Source organism: Giraffa tippelskirchi, chromosome X (assembly GCF_054371585.1).
Source record: "Giraffa tippelskirchi isolate mGirTip1 chromosome X, T2T-mGirTip1v1.2.pri, whole genome shotgun sequence".
NCBI classification, from domain to species: Eukaryota; Metazoa; Chordata; class Mammalia; order Artiodactyla; family Giraffidae; genus Giraffa; species Giraffa tippelskirchi.
The window spans coordinates 122,812,501-122,830,000 of record NC_137289.1 but is presented as its reverse complement, the minus strand read 5'-3'; the positions used below and the strand labels follow the sequence as shown (position 1 = coordinate 122,830,000).

Here is a 17,500-nt window from a genome sequence, read left to right as displayed (position 1 = left end):
ACACCACTCATGCCTGTCTACCTCCACTGCTGAGGGCTTACGTGAGATGGTAAGTTTCTACTTCACCCTTTCCCCACCAGGCAGTCTATGTGTCCGTCGCAATGAATGAACACCTTCATGAAGTACTTTAAAAGGGTACTATGAAATTCTGGCCAAAGAAACAGTGTAGTAACCAAGAGCCATCTTCATCATAAGTTCTAAAATTTCATAGGAAGGAAAGGAGTGCTTTTCTGTTTAATAATAAAAGTATTCACACTTACAGGAATGCAGTGATAAAATCTTCAAGAGACTTCCCTGGTGGTCCAGTGGTTAAGACTCCCCACTCTCCTATGCAGGGGATCCCTGGTCAGGGAACTAGATCCTGCATGCTCCAAGTAAAATCTCTCATGCCATAACTGGAAAAAAAAAAAAAAAAGATCCCGCATGCCGCAACTAAGACCCAGCACAGCCAAATAAATAAATAAATATTTTAAAAAAAACCTTTAAAATATGTAGAGCTTCCCTGGAGGCTCAGTGGTAGGGAGTCTACCTGCCAATGCAGGAGACACAGGTTCAACCCCTGGCCAGGAGGACCCCACATGCTGCAGAGCAACTAAGCCCTTGTGCGACAACTACTGAGCCTGTGCTCTAGAGCCTGGGAGTTGCAAATACTGAAGCCTGCACAACCTGGAGCCCATGCTCCGCAACAAGAGAAGTCACTGCAATGAGACCCCGCCCCACCCCCACCCCCCATACTGCAACTAGAGAATACCCCCTGCTCACCACATCACCGCGACTAGAGAAAGGCCTGTGCAGGCCTGCACAAAGACCTAGCACAGCCAAAAGCAAACATAAATAAATAAAAATGTGCAAAATAATGTTGCATGCTTAATATACCTGAATACGTGAGTACATATAATTTGTACTTTTGGAATATACCAGGCAATGACTTGAAGGAAAACATTTGATCTAATCAAGAAGATAGAACTAATTTTAAAAATAATAATTATGATTTTATGTAGGTGGTAAAGCAATGATGTCATTTATAAACACAAAAGCCACACAAAAATAGAAAAGTGCAGTCTGGAAGCACTAAAGTCTTGATATGAAACAGGGTTTTTGCATAAACAAACTAATCAAAAAAAGGCCAAAGTTTAATTGACTGGTAACATAAATTATTTTTAGCATATGCAAAAAATAATCATGAAAATGCCCTTTGAAACCAAATTGCGTGTTTCAAAAAGGACAAATCTATTGAGTAAGATCAGAATCACTAATTTTAAACTATATTCAATTGTCACAGATACAGATAGATATTTCTCACAACATAAATATTGCATAATCAAATACTACTTTATGTAAAACCTATTCAGCACACTAAATAAACTCCATAATATGTCATGCTTTTTAGTAATTATATTTCTCTCTCCAGCATGCAATATTTAATTCAAGAATAATTTACTGAAGGAGTAGATGGCAAACAGACATTGTTTTCTCCTAAAAACACTGTAGTAAAGAAAGAGACGTGGTGGTAAATTAATAAAAGGCTGAAGGTTTAAAATGAGCTTGAGGAGAAAGAAGATGAGATTAAACCTTCAAGAAAATTAAGACACAGCACAGTTTCTTAACTACAAGTCACGTTACTGGTAATTATGGTAATATGTTTTACTTAATATGTTCAGAAGACTGCCTCCTCATTTACCAAGTCTTTGGGGAAAACGAGTTAGCTGTACCCTTTTGATCAGTATATTCTGTTGGACAGACCAGGAAAATCCCTGGGAAGCTGAATGGGAGCCCAGATCTTCTACTTCTTCATAATCTTTTATGTAATAGTGACTAAAGGATTTTTCTTATTTCCAATATTAGATACTTGAAAAAGAGTTAATGAAAGTGAAATAAAAAGGAGATACATTTATTAACCTCCATATTTTCGAGGAGCAAATAAAATTTATTTCCTTCAGAGGACTCATTTCAGGGACTATAAGCTCACATGCTGTCAGGGACTGGACAAATATATTTATTTTACATAAATGCAAATTATACTTTCATTGAGGTATAATTCATATACCATAAATGCACTCCTTTAAAGTGTATGCTTCAGTTTTTAGTATATTCACAAAGTTGTGCAATCATCACCCCAAAAGAAATCCTGTCCATTAGCAGTCACGTCCCTTTTCCCCTCCCTGTACCCCACCCCCCTAGACTCTGGCAGCCACTAATCCACCTTCTGTCCCTGTGAATTTGTCTATTCTGGACATTTCATGCAATCTGAATCATACACTATGTGGCTTTTTGTATGATTTTTCTCTGCTTAGTTTTCAAGATTCATTTATGTTGTAGTATGTGTGTGGTACCTTATCATGTTTACATGTGAGTAATATTCCACTGTATGGATATCTCACCTTTCATTTACCATTCATCAATTGATAAGACGGTTGTTTTCTCTTGAGCTATTACGAATAATGCTGTCATGAACATTCATGTACACTGGCCTCAGAATTTAAGCTCAAAAATTTAGATTTGCAAGGGGCTTCCATGGTGGTACAGTGGTTAAGACTCTGAGCTTCTGCTGCAACGGGCGAGAGTTCAATCCCTGCTTAGGGAACTAACATCCTGCACCGCAATGTGGCATGGCCAAAAATTAATTAAAATTAATTGAGCAACTAGTTTTTAAAAACTTTGTAAAAAAAACTTTCTATTTCATATTGGGGGTGTAGCCGATTAACATGAGCAACTTGTTTTTAACCTATCTTCTGTTTCTCAGAATATTTATCTTTACAGTCCCCAAATTTAACTTAATAGGTCATTTTCACTAAAACTGATGACAGGGAAATCTTTAGAAATTCTGGTGAGAGTTCTTTGTCTGTGATACTTAACACATTTTATCCTTTAACGTAAGACCGGAGCTAAGATATGTATCTATAAAGTATAGATCAAGTAGCAATCAAGTTGGTTTTGAAACTCACTCAGTTTTCCAGTAATGCCTATTATGTGACCTGATGAATTGTTAGGTTGCAAGAACAGATCAAGTAAACTTCCTTATTTAAAAAGTATAGTTAAAACAAGCTATTACAAAGTTCTAGTTAAAAACTAATTCTTGGAACACTTTTACACTGTTGGTGGGAAGGTAAAATGGTGCAGCCACTATGGAAAACAGTATGAAGATTCCTCAAAAAATTAAAAATAGAACTACCATATGATGCAGCAATTCTACTTTTGAGTATATATCCCAAAGAATCGAAATCAGGATATCTACACTCCCAGGTTCACTGCAGCATTATTCACAACAGCCAACATATAGATACAACCCAAATGTCCACTGACAGATGAATGGATAAAGAAAATGTGGTATATACATACAATAGAATCTTGATCAGCCTTAAAAAGAAGGAAATTCTACTGTTTGCAACATCAATGGACCTATAACACCTTATGCTAAGTGAAATAAACTGGACACAAAAAGAAATACTGCATAATCTTCCATTATGTGTGGAATCTTAAAAAGTCAAACATATAAACAGAAAGGAGATTGGTGGTTAGCAGGGGGTGGGGTGAGGGGGTTCAATGGGTATGAAGTTAGTTACACAAGATGATTAAGTCCTAGAGATTGCTGTACAACTTAGTGCCATAGTTAACAATACGTTATTGTGCATTTAAAAATTTAAGAGGGTAGATTTCATGTTAAGCATTCTTAAACATACAAACACAGAAAGCAAAGGGACACAAGGAAATTTTTGGAGGTGATTGGTATGTTTATAACCTTGATTTTGGTGATGGGATAATGGGTGTATGCATTAAGTCCAAGCTCATCAAAGTATATACATTAAATATGTACAGTTTTCTATATATCAATTATACCTTATTAAAGCTATAAAAATAGTAATTTTTGCACTTCTCTTTATGATTAGACACTATGAGGTAAAAACTACCTACTTGACTACCAATGCTGTTATAGTTTCTGTGCTATGACATCTTTGTTTCATGGTTCCTCCTAAATTGCAATCATTCTTCATTCCCACAGGATACAAAATACCTATAAGCCAAAGAACTGAGACTTAGGCATTTAAAAAAAAAACACACACTAAACAATTCTAAGATATCATTACAGAAGCAAAAATGCATTATTTATGTTACTGATTACCTGGAGAACAAAAGATTGAGGTGTTGGCGATTGAGTTCAGAAAATAATGGCGTACTTGACTCCACCAACTCACCCAGGTAGAGAGGAACTGAAGCATAGAGTGGAACCAGTAAGCCATGGTTAGCCATGACTGCAAGACTCTATTGAGAACAGCTGCTGACCTCACCGGGGCATTTTCTGGATGCTGAGATGGGACAGTGTAGTCTTTTTTAACAGAACAAGTAAGGTGCTCATCGTCCCAGAAACTACTTCTTCAGCTGTTGGTTAATTCTTCAGTGTGTGCCTGATCAAGGGCTAACAGCTGAGCTGAACGTTTCCTGAATCATCTTTCTCAATTAACTTTGATCTAAGTTCTAGTCTGTAAATGAGAAATGCAAGTAAGAATGAGGGTCAATTTATTTTAAGTAAATTTATCATTAAATATCAACGTGTATCATTTCAAACATTTATAAATATCACAATTTACAGAAAATTAATGTAATCTTAAAATTATTGGAACAATGATTTTCACAGTTATTTACATTAACTCAAACTACCTTTGTAGAAACAAACGATGTTTAAAAGTGTCCTTGCCACAAAATAATAATTTCATAGTACCGTTCTGTAACATTTATGTCACTAAAGTGGCAGCTGCACCAATAAAACCCAGCAGATTCAATAATTTACAAACAGCATAATCAGAACTGAAAATGCAAGCTACCATTCATTCCAAACAAAACAAAACCTTTTATATTAATATACAAATATTTTTCCATTTTCATCACTGAAGAAAATAATTAGGAGGCAGTACTTTCTTGTTTGTAGTAAAAAAATTAAGCTTCTTTTAAAATTGACATTGAGAAGCTAGATTAGGTAAGTTGCTATAATGCCTCACATTAAATTTTTTGAGAATTTCTTGGTTGTGGCTGCAACCCAAGAAGGAAATTCTTGGGTTTACTGGAAGCTTTTTCTATCAATTAAACCATTTTTATGTTGTATTAATAATATGTCCATAAGCAGAGATAACTACTTGTCATCTCAAATAGACATTTTAATTTCTCATCAGCAATTTATAACATACTTAGATGGAAAGAGATTCTTGGCTCTTTTTATAAACTTTTTTTGATATTCCCTCAAAAGGATCCCAAATAGGTCTAAATTTATATCAAAGGAAAAGCAAACTTTATATGGACTAAGTGCTTGTATTTGAAAACAATATTTGCTATAGTCTTCCACAGGGTTTTTTTTTTTAGCATATAAAAGTATGGTATAAGAAATTATAGTCACAATAAAGTACATTTTCTTTCATTCACATAGAACATATACTTAAATTTTAAATGTTGGCTCTTCAAGAAAGCTTTTCCTGGGAAATAATATGCATAATTGTTGCCCAAAAATGTATACAGCTGTTTTCCCCAAAATATTTATACACATAGTGGTCCACTTAAGACCAGCCCCATTAGAATCCACTGAATATAATGTGTTCTTAATTTATAAATGGGCTACCCTCAGTATATAAAATATAAACACATGTATGTTACACATACAAAGTAAGAAATATAAAAAGGAGAGATGAAAAGAAAAGGAAGTATTCTTCCCTATAAGATCCTGACAGAAATTCAGTGTAATTAGTGAGAACATGTACTCTTAATTTATAAATGGGCTACCCTCATTATACAAAATATAGAGACATATATGTTATACACAATGTAAAAAATATAAAAAGGAACGAAAAAAAAAAAAAAAAAAAAAGGAAAGTGTCCTTCCCTATAAGATCCAGATAGCAATTCAGTATAATTAGTGAGACCATGTAAAATACATGAAGAATTTTCAGTTTTGGCAAATACTTTTTAGAAAAATGCCTAAAGAATGAGGGTACGAAATTTCTATTTTAAGAATTTAGTAGAGGCTTCCATTTAAACATTTAGTGAAGATGTTGTGGTCTCCCTAATAAGCAGAGAAGAGGACTTTGGGTAGGGGAGTCTGTTAAAAGGAAGCAAACAAAAAATCACAGATTTTTAGCCAGTTAGTAATAGCCCCTTAATGAAGCGTGTGTAGTGCAGGAATCAAATCCTGGCCCATCAGAATTTGAATATACGTGATGAAAGATTCCAATGGGTAGGATCTGAATTCTTCCTAGATCTTACAGGGAATGAGGCAGGAAATGATTGCAAAGGAGGGGGTCAGCCCCAAAGGTGGCTGGTCCAATCTTAACTAGTGCTGTTAAAAAACACACCAAATGTTTCTATAGCATTCTTTCTGCTGCATTTTCTTTATTTCAAGCCACAGGTCTACTTGGAGGATCATGCAGCAAGTGGCTTATAAATAAAATCAGTCTATGAATAGTGTCATCACATTAAGAGACAGAATCACTGGATTCTCTCCATAGGTAAAGAGCTCGCATCTTTGGAATCCATGAGTTGGTAGTATTTACGGCATACCTAAAATGGGACAAAAATCATATATATCAATAATAATCAACATGCAATTTAGGAGTTAAAGCAATGAAGATGATTCGATCATTATTGAGCTAGAAATTCCATATGATTCCTAAATATTGCTTCACAGGTAAAATGCAACAAATATAACTGGGCCAATTTCAAAATTAGCAAATGAACGCTATTGCTAACTGTTTACCAAGACAAGTCATTCCAATTTTTCTCAAATCTCAGCATATGTTACCAAGAGAGATCCTAAAGATGGCAATCATATCTATTTTGGAAGTCTGGGAATTTGGACATTTACTGTATCCTTTAGCTTAGAGATATGTTATATATCCTATTTTTTCAAAGACCAAGCTTTTTCATTCTGTACTGGCATCAAAGGGAAACAGAAGGGGAAAAAATATCGATGAAAACATTCAGCTGCAATGCTATTTTCTTTCCTTTTCCAGACCATCATAATGCAGCCAAAAACAAACAAACAAGCAAAACAAAACAAAAAAAACCTCAGGATAAAGAAAAAAAATAGAACTTTTCCTAAAACAGAATTAAAAAAAATTTAAATTATAGTTCTTCTGGGGAATACTCAGACTCTTCCACCAAACATTCCTGAGAAGCAGAAAGAAAATAAGCATCTGCTAATTCTGTACAGATTTATGTATACAGAAGCCTTTTGTAAGGTGTAAAGCACTAATACCAACATGGTTGTTATGGAAGAAAAAGATTTGAACAAATTTATTATAAACAAGAACACAGAAAAAGGTAAATCTAATTTTAAATTCTCATGCACATAATCATGAAATTTTATCATAATTTAAAAGATAATTTAATGTTCTGCTAATGTAGATCATTTTTATTCCCTTTCTGCTAATGTAAATAACTTTTCATTCCATATTTATATATAGTGCTTTAGTGATGATGCCAAGCTGATTAATGCTTGTCAGACTTCTAAAAACAGATGTTCTCCCATATCAATAAAAAATTTTTACATTTTAAACCCAGGTCATCTTGTAATTAATTAAGAGAAATAATTCAACTCTTTCCCTAATTAAGAAGATTTTTTAAATGTTTCACTTTCTTGGCAACATATGAAGTATGTCATTTCCATTTAGGCCATTAATTTGAAGAAAAACTGAGCTATTATCAGGAACAACTTCCAAAAATGATTATTATATTTAAATTAATGCTGGTTACACAGTGAGTTTTATAATGTACTGAGCAATTTTACTTTTATAAGAATATTCAGAACATGCAAAAGTAATAATTCAGTTTGAATTTCACCCCCAATTTATTTCAGCAATAATTAAAAAAAAATTTCAGTTCACCAATGTATTCTCTTAACTAAAATAAAAGTGACAATACATTTTCCCCAGGTTTAGAGTTTTACAGAAACTCTGCTAACATACTCTGGCCGAAAGTCTTACCAGGATTGAAATGTTAAGACTTGTGTAGAAGATTTTCATAAGCATGAAAAACAACTTAGGCACATTTGAAAGCAAATTCAATTGATTTCAAATACTATACATTTCATCTAACACTCTGAACATCCTTTCATTTAAGCATGAACAGTAGTACTTGTGCTTACTGCTGCACTTGCCAGCAGAATGTAGCCCCTCAAAGAAAATCATCTACTAAAAATCAAAGAGAATAAAAGCAGAGTCACAGTCCTTAATTCTGAATTAAATGGTATATTAACTAGACCTTTAATAGATTTTCCAGGTTCCTAAGAACAGGAAGAAGGAAAAATACTGAAAACTTTCTGTTGATTTATACACAAATACATTAACGCTAACTCATATAATTGTCTAATTTAAAGAGGAACTGACCTGAGAGGTACCTTGCTCCGATTAACATTGCCACGCTACTCACTATAAAAAAGCCCAAGGGTAGACTACAGAAGATACTAGGGTCACCTGTTGTCATCCGAGTAGGAGGGAATTCCAGTCAAGCAAACCAAAAGAGAGACACATAATTACAATATTTGTGTTAAGAATCACATGATAGCAAAAAAAAAGTTATAAAAATAGTATCAAAGAGTTATTACTTTAAATCAAAACCAGAATCCAAACTGAGGGCTTATGACAGTTAACAAACGGTACAGATAGCATGCCACAAATAGCAAGAACATAGAGCATATAGACAAACATAAACCTTCCACTGGCAAAGCCAAAGAAAGCTGAAGGAGAACTTTCTTTTTGGGAGGCTGCTGATTTTAGCTTTCTTGGTTCTTCCCCAAAAGATACTAAGTGAGCAATCCCATTCCCCATCCAGATTAAAATTATAGATCCTTTGGCTATCAGAGAAGAGTTATATTAGTCCAATTCATGAGTTTGAAAATGAATTTCAAACCCTATTGGTTTCATTTTCTTTTTTACACACAGTTGGTATAACAAAATGAACCTGAAAATTAATGTTACTATAATTTAAAAACTAAACTGTATTAATCTACATTTTAAAATATTGTCTGAGAACACAATTGTTTTGATATTTTCTAACCTGATTGAAAACATTTCCTTTAAAGAATAGCTAGATAGATACAGACATAGGCTTTTCTTGAATTTAAACATTATGTATCTTGAACATTTAACAATTTTTGAAGAAAATGTTATTTTGGTGGGTTTGGAGTACAAAGTCATGAAGTCATTACTTATCATAAGCTCTCTCCAAAAAATATTAAATCCCCAATCATTTCTACAACATTTAAAACATATTAAATTGTATGTTAAAAATTCTTTACATTCCATTCAAATATAGTTACCAACAAGAAAATAAATATGAATGCTTCAAAATTGGCAATATGCTTTGGAAATTAAGCTAACATAATATTCTTCCCATAAATTAAAACTATTTAAAGAGGATAAGAGGCCAGGCAGCAATTTGAATAGCCTTATGAGATCATCAAAACAAGATTCTATCTGTACTATTATTACATAGCTTACATTGCATGAAGAACAATCAGCATTTCACTAATTGAATATTGTTATCTGGATTATTATACAGTTTTTGAGACTCTCAAAATGTTGTACATGAGTGCTTTTCATAAATCTACTACAAATTGTTTTTTACACTTTGCCTTAAATACACTGCAGCCTAACTGAAACAAAAATCAAGTTTGAAAAATCAAAAGCTCTCAAAAAATCAAATTATTTTATCATCAATTCTGATGGCAGAAACAAAAGAATCATGTAATTGTCTTTATCCACTTTTTCTTGGCATTTTAAGTTCACTGACAGTAAGGTAAGCAAACAGAGAGAAAATGATAATTGGCTTTGTGGGAACTTGGCGATTAAAATCATATCCTCAACTGCAAGTAAGGAAGAAGTATGTATGGTATCAACATGGAGGCAGATACAGCGAGGGAGGGGAACAGGTTGAATTGTGCCGTTTTATTTATTTATTTGGCCATATAATATTTTTTTGGCCATAAAATAAATAAAATACATTTTATTTATTTATTTTTTGGGAGCATGCAGGATCTTGTTCACTGACCAGGGATGAACCTGTGCCCCATGCATTGGAAGTGTGGAGTCTCAACCACTGGACTGCCAGGGAAGTTTCTGTGCCATTTAAAAAAATACAACTAGTCAAAGAAATCACGGAACTCATTTTCATCAGCTTTTAACTGAGGGCAACCAGAAAATAAATCAGAGTGCACGGCTGTTGCGTCCTTCAAAGCAACTACCACTGTGCTACAAAAAATACCTATGATTGAGAAGTTTAACTGCAAAAGGTCTCAAAACTGCAGACAATCTTAGCAAGAAAGGCTTTGTCACCATCTTAGAAAGAAAGGTGGGTCTCAGAACAAAAGATGTCAAGACAATGGATATTAAGCCTAAAGCTTATTTAGGATAATAAACAAAAGCTTCAAGTAGAAACAGGATGATCCCAGAAGCTTCTCTGAAAAGCTAGATACATTAAAAGTGGTTCTTGGGACTTCCCTGGTGATCCAGTGGCTAAGACTCTGGGCTCCTAATGAAGGGAGCCCAGGTTTGACCCCTAGACAGGGAACTAGACCCCACATGCTGCAACTAAGCACTGGTGCAGCCAATAAATAAATAATTTTTTAAAAAAGTGGTTCTATACTCACTTCGGGGTTGGAAGGCAGGCTATATTTCATTTATAAACTCCTCTCTCTTAAACTATATGCTTCAAAATATTATTGGCCATTGTTTCATTCATTAAATTCCAAATCTTGTATTTAGCAACGGATTACAATATCATGCCATATTAAAGGTATGTTAAAGGCTGTTTCAATATTAAAGGCAGCTCAGAGCTGTTTACAACTAAATAGTTTATTTATGGTAGATACCTTCCCATCTAAGTGATTAAAAACAAAAGTCCTCTAATTTCTGCCAAGAGCATTTCCCAATTATGACATTTCTAATTTACTATGCTTGGTACTTTTCTTCCTCTTATTTCAATGAATTCTCACAACATACACTCACTAAGGGCTTGGGAGCAGTCTAGGAAGTCGTGAAATGTATTATGAAATCAATATAGCTTTTGGTCGGTTCAGGTCATGAAGACAGCCTCCCAAAAAGGCAAAGTCAGTTACGAAGAGAAAAAAAAAAGTTTAGTTGATTTTTTTTTTCATTAGGAAGAAACTAGAAATACTTTTACTTTTAAGAAAACTAAGTTATCAATCAAAGTACCAGGAATAAACTAATAAGGAAAGGTATGGCAGGATAGAGATAAGCACATATATCAATCTGATAATTTACATTTTATGTTTAGAACTTTAAGTATTTTCAAAATGTTAGAAACTATGAGCATATGATAATGCTATTCTTCAGAGCAGCCTTGCTAAGTATAAACAGATACTTAAAGAAGCTATTTAACATACTAGGACAAAGTGGCAATAACAAAAAAAACATTTTTACCACTTTCTGAAGACTGAGTTGTAACCCAACCCATTGATTTCATCACAGCTTTCTTCCATGTAGAATAACGAATTTCACTTTCTAGAAATAGAAAGTAGGAAAACCATACATAAGAAAGGCAGTTTACTGAATGTTAGGTGGCAGACTGGACGGGAGGGGAGTCTGGGGGAGAATGGATACATGTATACGTATGGAATCATCTGCCAGGAGACTCCAGTTCGATTCCTGGACTGGGAAGATCCACTGAAGAAGGGATAGGCTACCCACTCCAGTATTCTTGGTTTCCCTGGTGGCTCAGACAGTAAAGAATCCGCCTGCAGTGTGGGAGATCTGGGTTCAATCCCTGGGTTGGGAAGATCCCCTGGAGAAGGGACAGCTACCCACTCCAGTATTCTGGCCTGGAGAATTCCATGGACTGTATAGTCCATGTGGTCACAAAGAGTCGGACACAACTGAGCGACTTTCACTTTCACACGTATGGCTGAGTCGCTTTGCTGTACACCTGAAACTATCAATAACAACTGTTAGTTACTATGCTACTGGGAAGTCGCTCAGTCGTGTCCGACTCTTTGCGACCCCGTGGACTGTAGCCTACCAGGCTCCTCCGTCCATGGGATTCTCCAGGCAAGAATACTGGAGTGGGTTGCCATTTCCTTCTCCAGTGGAACTGCCCGACCCAGGGATCGAACCCAGGTCTCCTGCATTGGAGGCAGACGCTTTAACCTCTGAGCCACCAGGGAAGTCCGTTAGTTACTATACTCCAATAAAAAATAAAAAGTTTTTTAAAAAAGAAAGACAGTTTACTAAGATGTTCTAAGTACTAATATTCACTCATCATTCTTGACAAATTGTTTCACTTATTCAACTGATGTTTGTTACACTGTATTTAACTGACATGGAGCTTTACCAGGACTCCGATCCCAGTATGGCTGCCAAAGACTGCCAGTGACGGCAGAGAGAAGCTTGTGTGGAAGTTGGAGGGAAATTCAGCCTGGTCTGCAAACTGAAGGGAGATGCAGAGACAGGCTACCTGCTAAGACCAGGTCATTCACAAGCAGGTGGTGATGAATTAGAAAGGAGAATCCTATTTAATCTGCCTTCTCTTTGGGGGAAGGCAGAGGACCTTGGAAAGTGAAAGTCGCTCAGTCGTGTCCAACTCTTTGTGACCCCATGCACTGTAGCCCGCCAGGCTCCTCTGTCCATGGAATTCTCCAGGCTGGAATACTGGAGTGGGTAGCTGTTCCCTTCTCCAGGGGATCTTCCCAACCCAAGGATCAAACCCAGGTGTCCCGCATTGCAGGCAGATTTTTTACCATCTGAACCACCACAAAATTCACTATGATACCATTTTATAGACAGCTTTTTAAAAAGGTTTAAAACCAAATTGAATATATAAAACCTGACTTTTGTACACAAACTTAATTACAGGTATTAGAGCTTCCCAGGTGGTGCAGTGGTAAAGAATCCACCTGCCAATGCAGGAGATGCAAGAGACATGGATTTGATCCCTGGGTTGGGAAGATCCCCTGGAGGAGGAACTGACAACCCACTCCAGTATTCTTGCCTGGAAAGTTCATGGACAGAGGAGCCTGGCGGGCTACAGTCTATTGGTCGGTCTTGTGGCTTAGTTTTGTTTGTTGCAACAGTGAGTCAAATATTTAATGCTCATTGATGTAAATTGTTGCTGCTTTTGTCAGGCTAGCCCTGCTGTGCTTAGTTAAAAGTTACCAGAATGGTCCTTAGCCCAGTTAATCCTGTCCTAAAACTGGGCATTGGCACTAAAGATGACCCAATGCAGACATGATGTGTCGGTGGTCTATATATCTCCCTTGTCACTGTCAGAAAAGGTTACACTAACAGGCTACTAATAAAACTGATACTGTGGCACTGTTATCCTTGTACATGAAGAGACTATAAACAGTAGAAGTGAATGGTAAAACAGTGATTATAGAAGTTTGTTTTTTTTTTTTTAATAGGGAACTATTTCTCTTATTCACATTCATTCAAATATGAAGCCAAGTATGTTCAGCAGCTGAATATGAAATTACCTTTGCATTTGCAATCTTATTTCATTTCTTGATTTGTGACTAAACCACCAAACTCTCTCTCCCTTTTCACAGTACACCAATCTTCAGTTTTTACAAGTACCCTCACTGAAAAAGGTAACTGTGGAGCACAGGGAACTATACTCAATATTATGTAATGACCTATAAGGGAAAAGAATCTGAAAAACATAGTATATATAATTGAATCACTTTGCTGTACTGCTGGAACTAACACAACATTGTATTAGAAATCAACTCTACAATAAAAATAAATAAAAGTACCCTCAGCGTTGATCTGAGGTTCAAATCGCTCCATTGTGACAGCCGACAAGTCCTCAGGCTCCAGACTCCAGACTCCAACCCCTTCTGCAGCTCCTGCAGCCATGGCGGCTCCCAGGGCAGTTGTTTCAGGCATGGACGGCTTCACTGAGGGGAGCGAACAACATCACTATCTTAGCAGTTACATATGCCTGAAAAATCAGTTCTTCCAAAAAAACATGACTATTGGGGTTTGAAGGAATGAGGGTTACTGACCTACTGTAATATACAGAATGTCTGCTTGTAACTGCATAAGGATTTTGTTGTTGGTCATTCCACCGTCTACCTGCAAATGGCTGAGTGGAATTCCACAGTCGCGGTTCATGGCGTCCAAAATCTGAAAAAAAAAAAAAAACCCAGTGCAATGAACATCATCAAAGTACCACACAGTAATATCTCAGAAAATAGCCATCTTCTACTTAAAAATATGCAAAAGCTCCCCAAAGCCTACAGAAGGAAAATTGAGATTTCTTCTAGGTCCTCCTTGATCTGGTTACCACCAACCTTTTCTCTTACCACTCCTCTGTACTCACCTCTATATTCAAGCAAGCCAGACAACTCTATTTTGCACCCTGATTTCCTGCCGTGGTATCTATGTTTGTGCTACTACTCAAATCCTTTGCCTAATATGTGTCGCTCAGCATCCCCTCAACTGTAAAATGCCCAGTGCCCAGCAGCTAACAGGAACTTAGAAAGTAATGACAGCTGGGAAAAGAAAACAAACTTGCATTTATTACATCACAGTTTAGGCAGGCTTAATTTAAAAAAAAAATTGGGGGGGGGGCCTTACTGTGCAGCCCATGGGATCTTAGCTCCCTGACCTGGGATGGAACCCGTGCCCCCTGCAGTGGAAGCATGAAGTCTTAATCACTGGACCGCTAGGGAAGTCCCCAGGCTTAATTTCTGATTATGCTGGGAAGATTGAGGGCAAGAACAGAAGTGGGCAGCAGAGGATGAGATGGTTGGATAGCATCACTGACTCAATGGACATGAGTTTGAGCAAACTCTGGAGATGGTGAAGGACAGGGAAGCCTGGCGTGCTGCAGTCCATGGGGGTCACAAAGAGTCGGACACAACTTAGTGACTGAACAACAAGAACAAGCTTATTAAATTCTCATAAAATTCTAGCATATACATATATATAAAATTGGTTTAGGAATAATAAAGGTGGATTAAGTACAGGAAAAAGGCCCATGTTGATTACCTCTCGAGTTTGGAAACAAACAGCTTCTAATGCAGCAAAAGCAATATGGCATTTATTGGTGAACTGAGTGAGCCCACAGATGATCCTAAAAATACACACAAAGATTTTTAAGATTAGAGCAGAATAAATGAGTCATCAATCGGGAATGTGCTAAATATGGAAAGGTTGAATTTGGTACATAGACGTGTACGGGGTCAGGGGGGGAGCCAAAACTGGGCACAAACATTAAGTAGCTGGCAAAATCCTTATAGTCTACAATGTTGCATCCACATATGAAAAAGTTCATGATCTATCTGAATAGATGACAATAATATAAAACCAAATCAATATTCATTTAGATGATGGCCTTTTGATACATAACTTGCAGGTATCTTGAAGATAAATGATAATAATACTAACATGAATAGGAATATGGCCGGGGCTTATTTTCAGATGACATAACTTCATGGGTTTTTTTTTCTAATATTTATTTATTGATTTGGCTGAACCAGGTCTTAGTTGTGGCAGGTGGGATCTAGAACCTAGGTGCCCTGAACTGGGAGGGAGGGCAGAGTCCCAGCCACTGAACCACCAGGGAAGTCCCTGGAGTTCTTCTTTATGTCATGCCACGGGGCATGCAGTGTAGTATCTTAGTTCCTCAACCAGGGATTGAATCCATGCCTCCTGCAGTGGAAGCGTGGAGTCCTAACCACTGGACAGCCAGGGAAGTCCCAACTTCTTAGAGTTTAAAGGTTCTACAATTATACTTCCCAAGTATAAAAGATTTCCTCCATATTTCAAAATCATTTGAAAATATAAAACTATTAACCAATAAGTTCTTAGCTAATATAGTAAATAAATCAAGACTGACAAAAGCATACCTTATTTTCAATTCTTACCCTCTTGCACTGGGCTCCCAATAAGGTGCATACAGCCCCGAAAATGCTGGGACGAAATAGCAGCCATAAGAAGTACCTACTTCTTTAGCAAGTTTTTCTAACATTAAAAACAAACGACAACAACAAAAAAAAAACACAAAAAATCATTCTAGTATATACTACTTCTTTCCATCAACAAGCACACGTGTTTAAAAAATTAGGACGGGACTTTTGATTTCCTAATATGCAGTACAGCAAAATGTTGCTAATTGTAGCAGAATACAAGCAGCAAGAAAAGCAAATTTCTCCACATTGAATACCTACCACTAAAATATAACCCAGTCCAAGAATGACAGGAACTGGATTAGTTTTGTTAAGGTATTGTAGCTCATTTCCACTATTTTTAAAAAAATATTTAATTTATTTTCGGATGTGCTGGGTCTTTATTGCTGTGCACAGGCTTTCTCTAGTTGCAACGAGTGGCAGCTGCTCTCTAGACATGGGGCACAGGTTTCTCATCGCCAGTGGCTTCTCTTGTTGTGGAGCACCAACTCTGGGGCATGTGGCCTCAGTAGGAGTGGGGTATGGGCTTAGATGCCCCATGGCATGTGGGATCTTAGTTCCTGGACCAAGGATTGATCCTGTGTCCGGTGCATTGGCAGGCGGATTCTTAACCATTGGACCATCAGGGAAGTCCCCATTTCCACTATTTTTAAGGTTGCTGACTAGCAGATGAAGAAGTGGCCTTCATTGCATTCGGAATCAGAAATGTGTCCCTGTGTGTGTGTCTGTGTGTGTGTGTGGGTCTGTCTGTGTGTGTGTGTCTGTGTGTGTGCGTCTCTGTGTGTGTGTCTGTGGGTGTCTGTCTGTGTGCATGTGTCTGTGTGCGTGTGTCTGTGCGTGTGTCTGTGTGTGTGTGTCTGTGTGTGTATCTGTCTGTGTGCGCGTCTGTGTGTGTGTCTGTGTGTGTGTGTCTGACTGTGTGTGTGGCTGTCTGTGTGTGTGTGTCTGTATGTGTGTCTGTCTGTGTGCATGTGTCTGTGTGCGTGTGTCTGTGTGTGTGTCTGTGTGTGTCTGTGTGTGCGTCTGTCTGTGTGCATGTGTCTGTCTGTGTGTGTGTGTCTGTGTGTGTGTCTGTGTGTGTGTGTCTGTCTGTGTGTGTGTATCTGTCTGTGTGTGCATCTGTGTGTGTGTGTCTCAGTGTGTGTGTGTCTGTGTGTGTGTCTGTGTGTGTCTGTCTGTCTGTGTGTATCTGTGTGTGTGAGTCTGTCTGTGTGTGTGTATCTGTGTGTGTGTGTGTCTGTCTGTGTGTGTGTATCTGAGTGTGTGAGTCTGTCTGTGTGTGTGTATCTGTGTGTGTGTGTGTCTGTCTGTGTGTGTGTGTCTGTGTGTGTGTCTGTGTGTGTGTCTGTGTGTGTGTCTGTGTGTGTCTGTGTTTGTGTCTGTCTGTGTGTGTGTGTCTGTATGTGTGTCTGTCTGTGTGCATGTGTCTGTGTGTGTGTGTCTGTGTGTGTGTGTCTGTGTGTGTGTCTGTCTGTGTGTGTGTCTGTGTGTGTGTCTGTGTGTGTGTCTTTGTGCGTGTGTCTGTGTGTGTGTCTGTGTGTGTTTCTGTGTGTCTGTCTGTGTGTCTGTGTGTGTGTCTGTGTGTGTGACTGT

At 37.1% G+C, this 17,500-nt stretch overlaps 1 protein-coding gene across 1 annotated transcript; it reads right to left on the bottom strand.

The window, feature by feature from the left end:
- Positions 1-6,355: 6,355 nt before the first annotated feature.
- On the bottom strand, positions 6,356-15,969 carry LOC145535754 (glycerol kinase-like). The gene is made up of 7 exons (XM_081564105.1): positions 15,866-15,969; positions 14,988-15,072; positions 14,000-14,120; positions 13,748-13,891; positions 11,421-11,501; positions 8,367-8,453; positions 6,356-6,540 (listed from the first exon to the last, which is right to left on the bottom strand). The coding sequence occupies exons 1-7, from the start codon at positions 15,967-15,969 to the stop codon at positions 6,530-6,532; spliced, it is 633 nt and encodes a 210-aa protein (XP_081420231.1). The 3' UTR covers positions 6,356-6,529.
- Between the last annotated feature and the right edge of the window lie 1,531 nt (positions 15,970-17,500).

What these genes read in the sequence shown, in the direction of transcription:
- LOC145535754 (XM_081564105.1), bottom strand. Translation starts at nt 15,969, where the DNA reads ATGTTAGAAAAACTTGCTAAAGAAGTAGGTACTTCTTATGGCTGCTAT. An exon ending in ACCTCAGATCAACGCTGAGG is followed by an intron (nt 11,502 to 13,747) that starts GTACTTTTATTT and finishes TTCTATTTCTAG; the next exon opens with AAAGTGAAATTCGTTATTCT. An exon ending in AACTCAGTCTTCAGAAAGTG is followed by an intron (nt 8,454 to 11,420) that starts GTAAAAATGTTT and finishes GGATGACAACAG; the next exon opens with GTGACCCTAGTATCTTCTGT.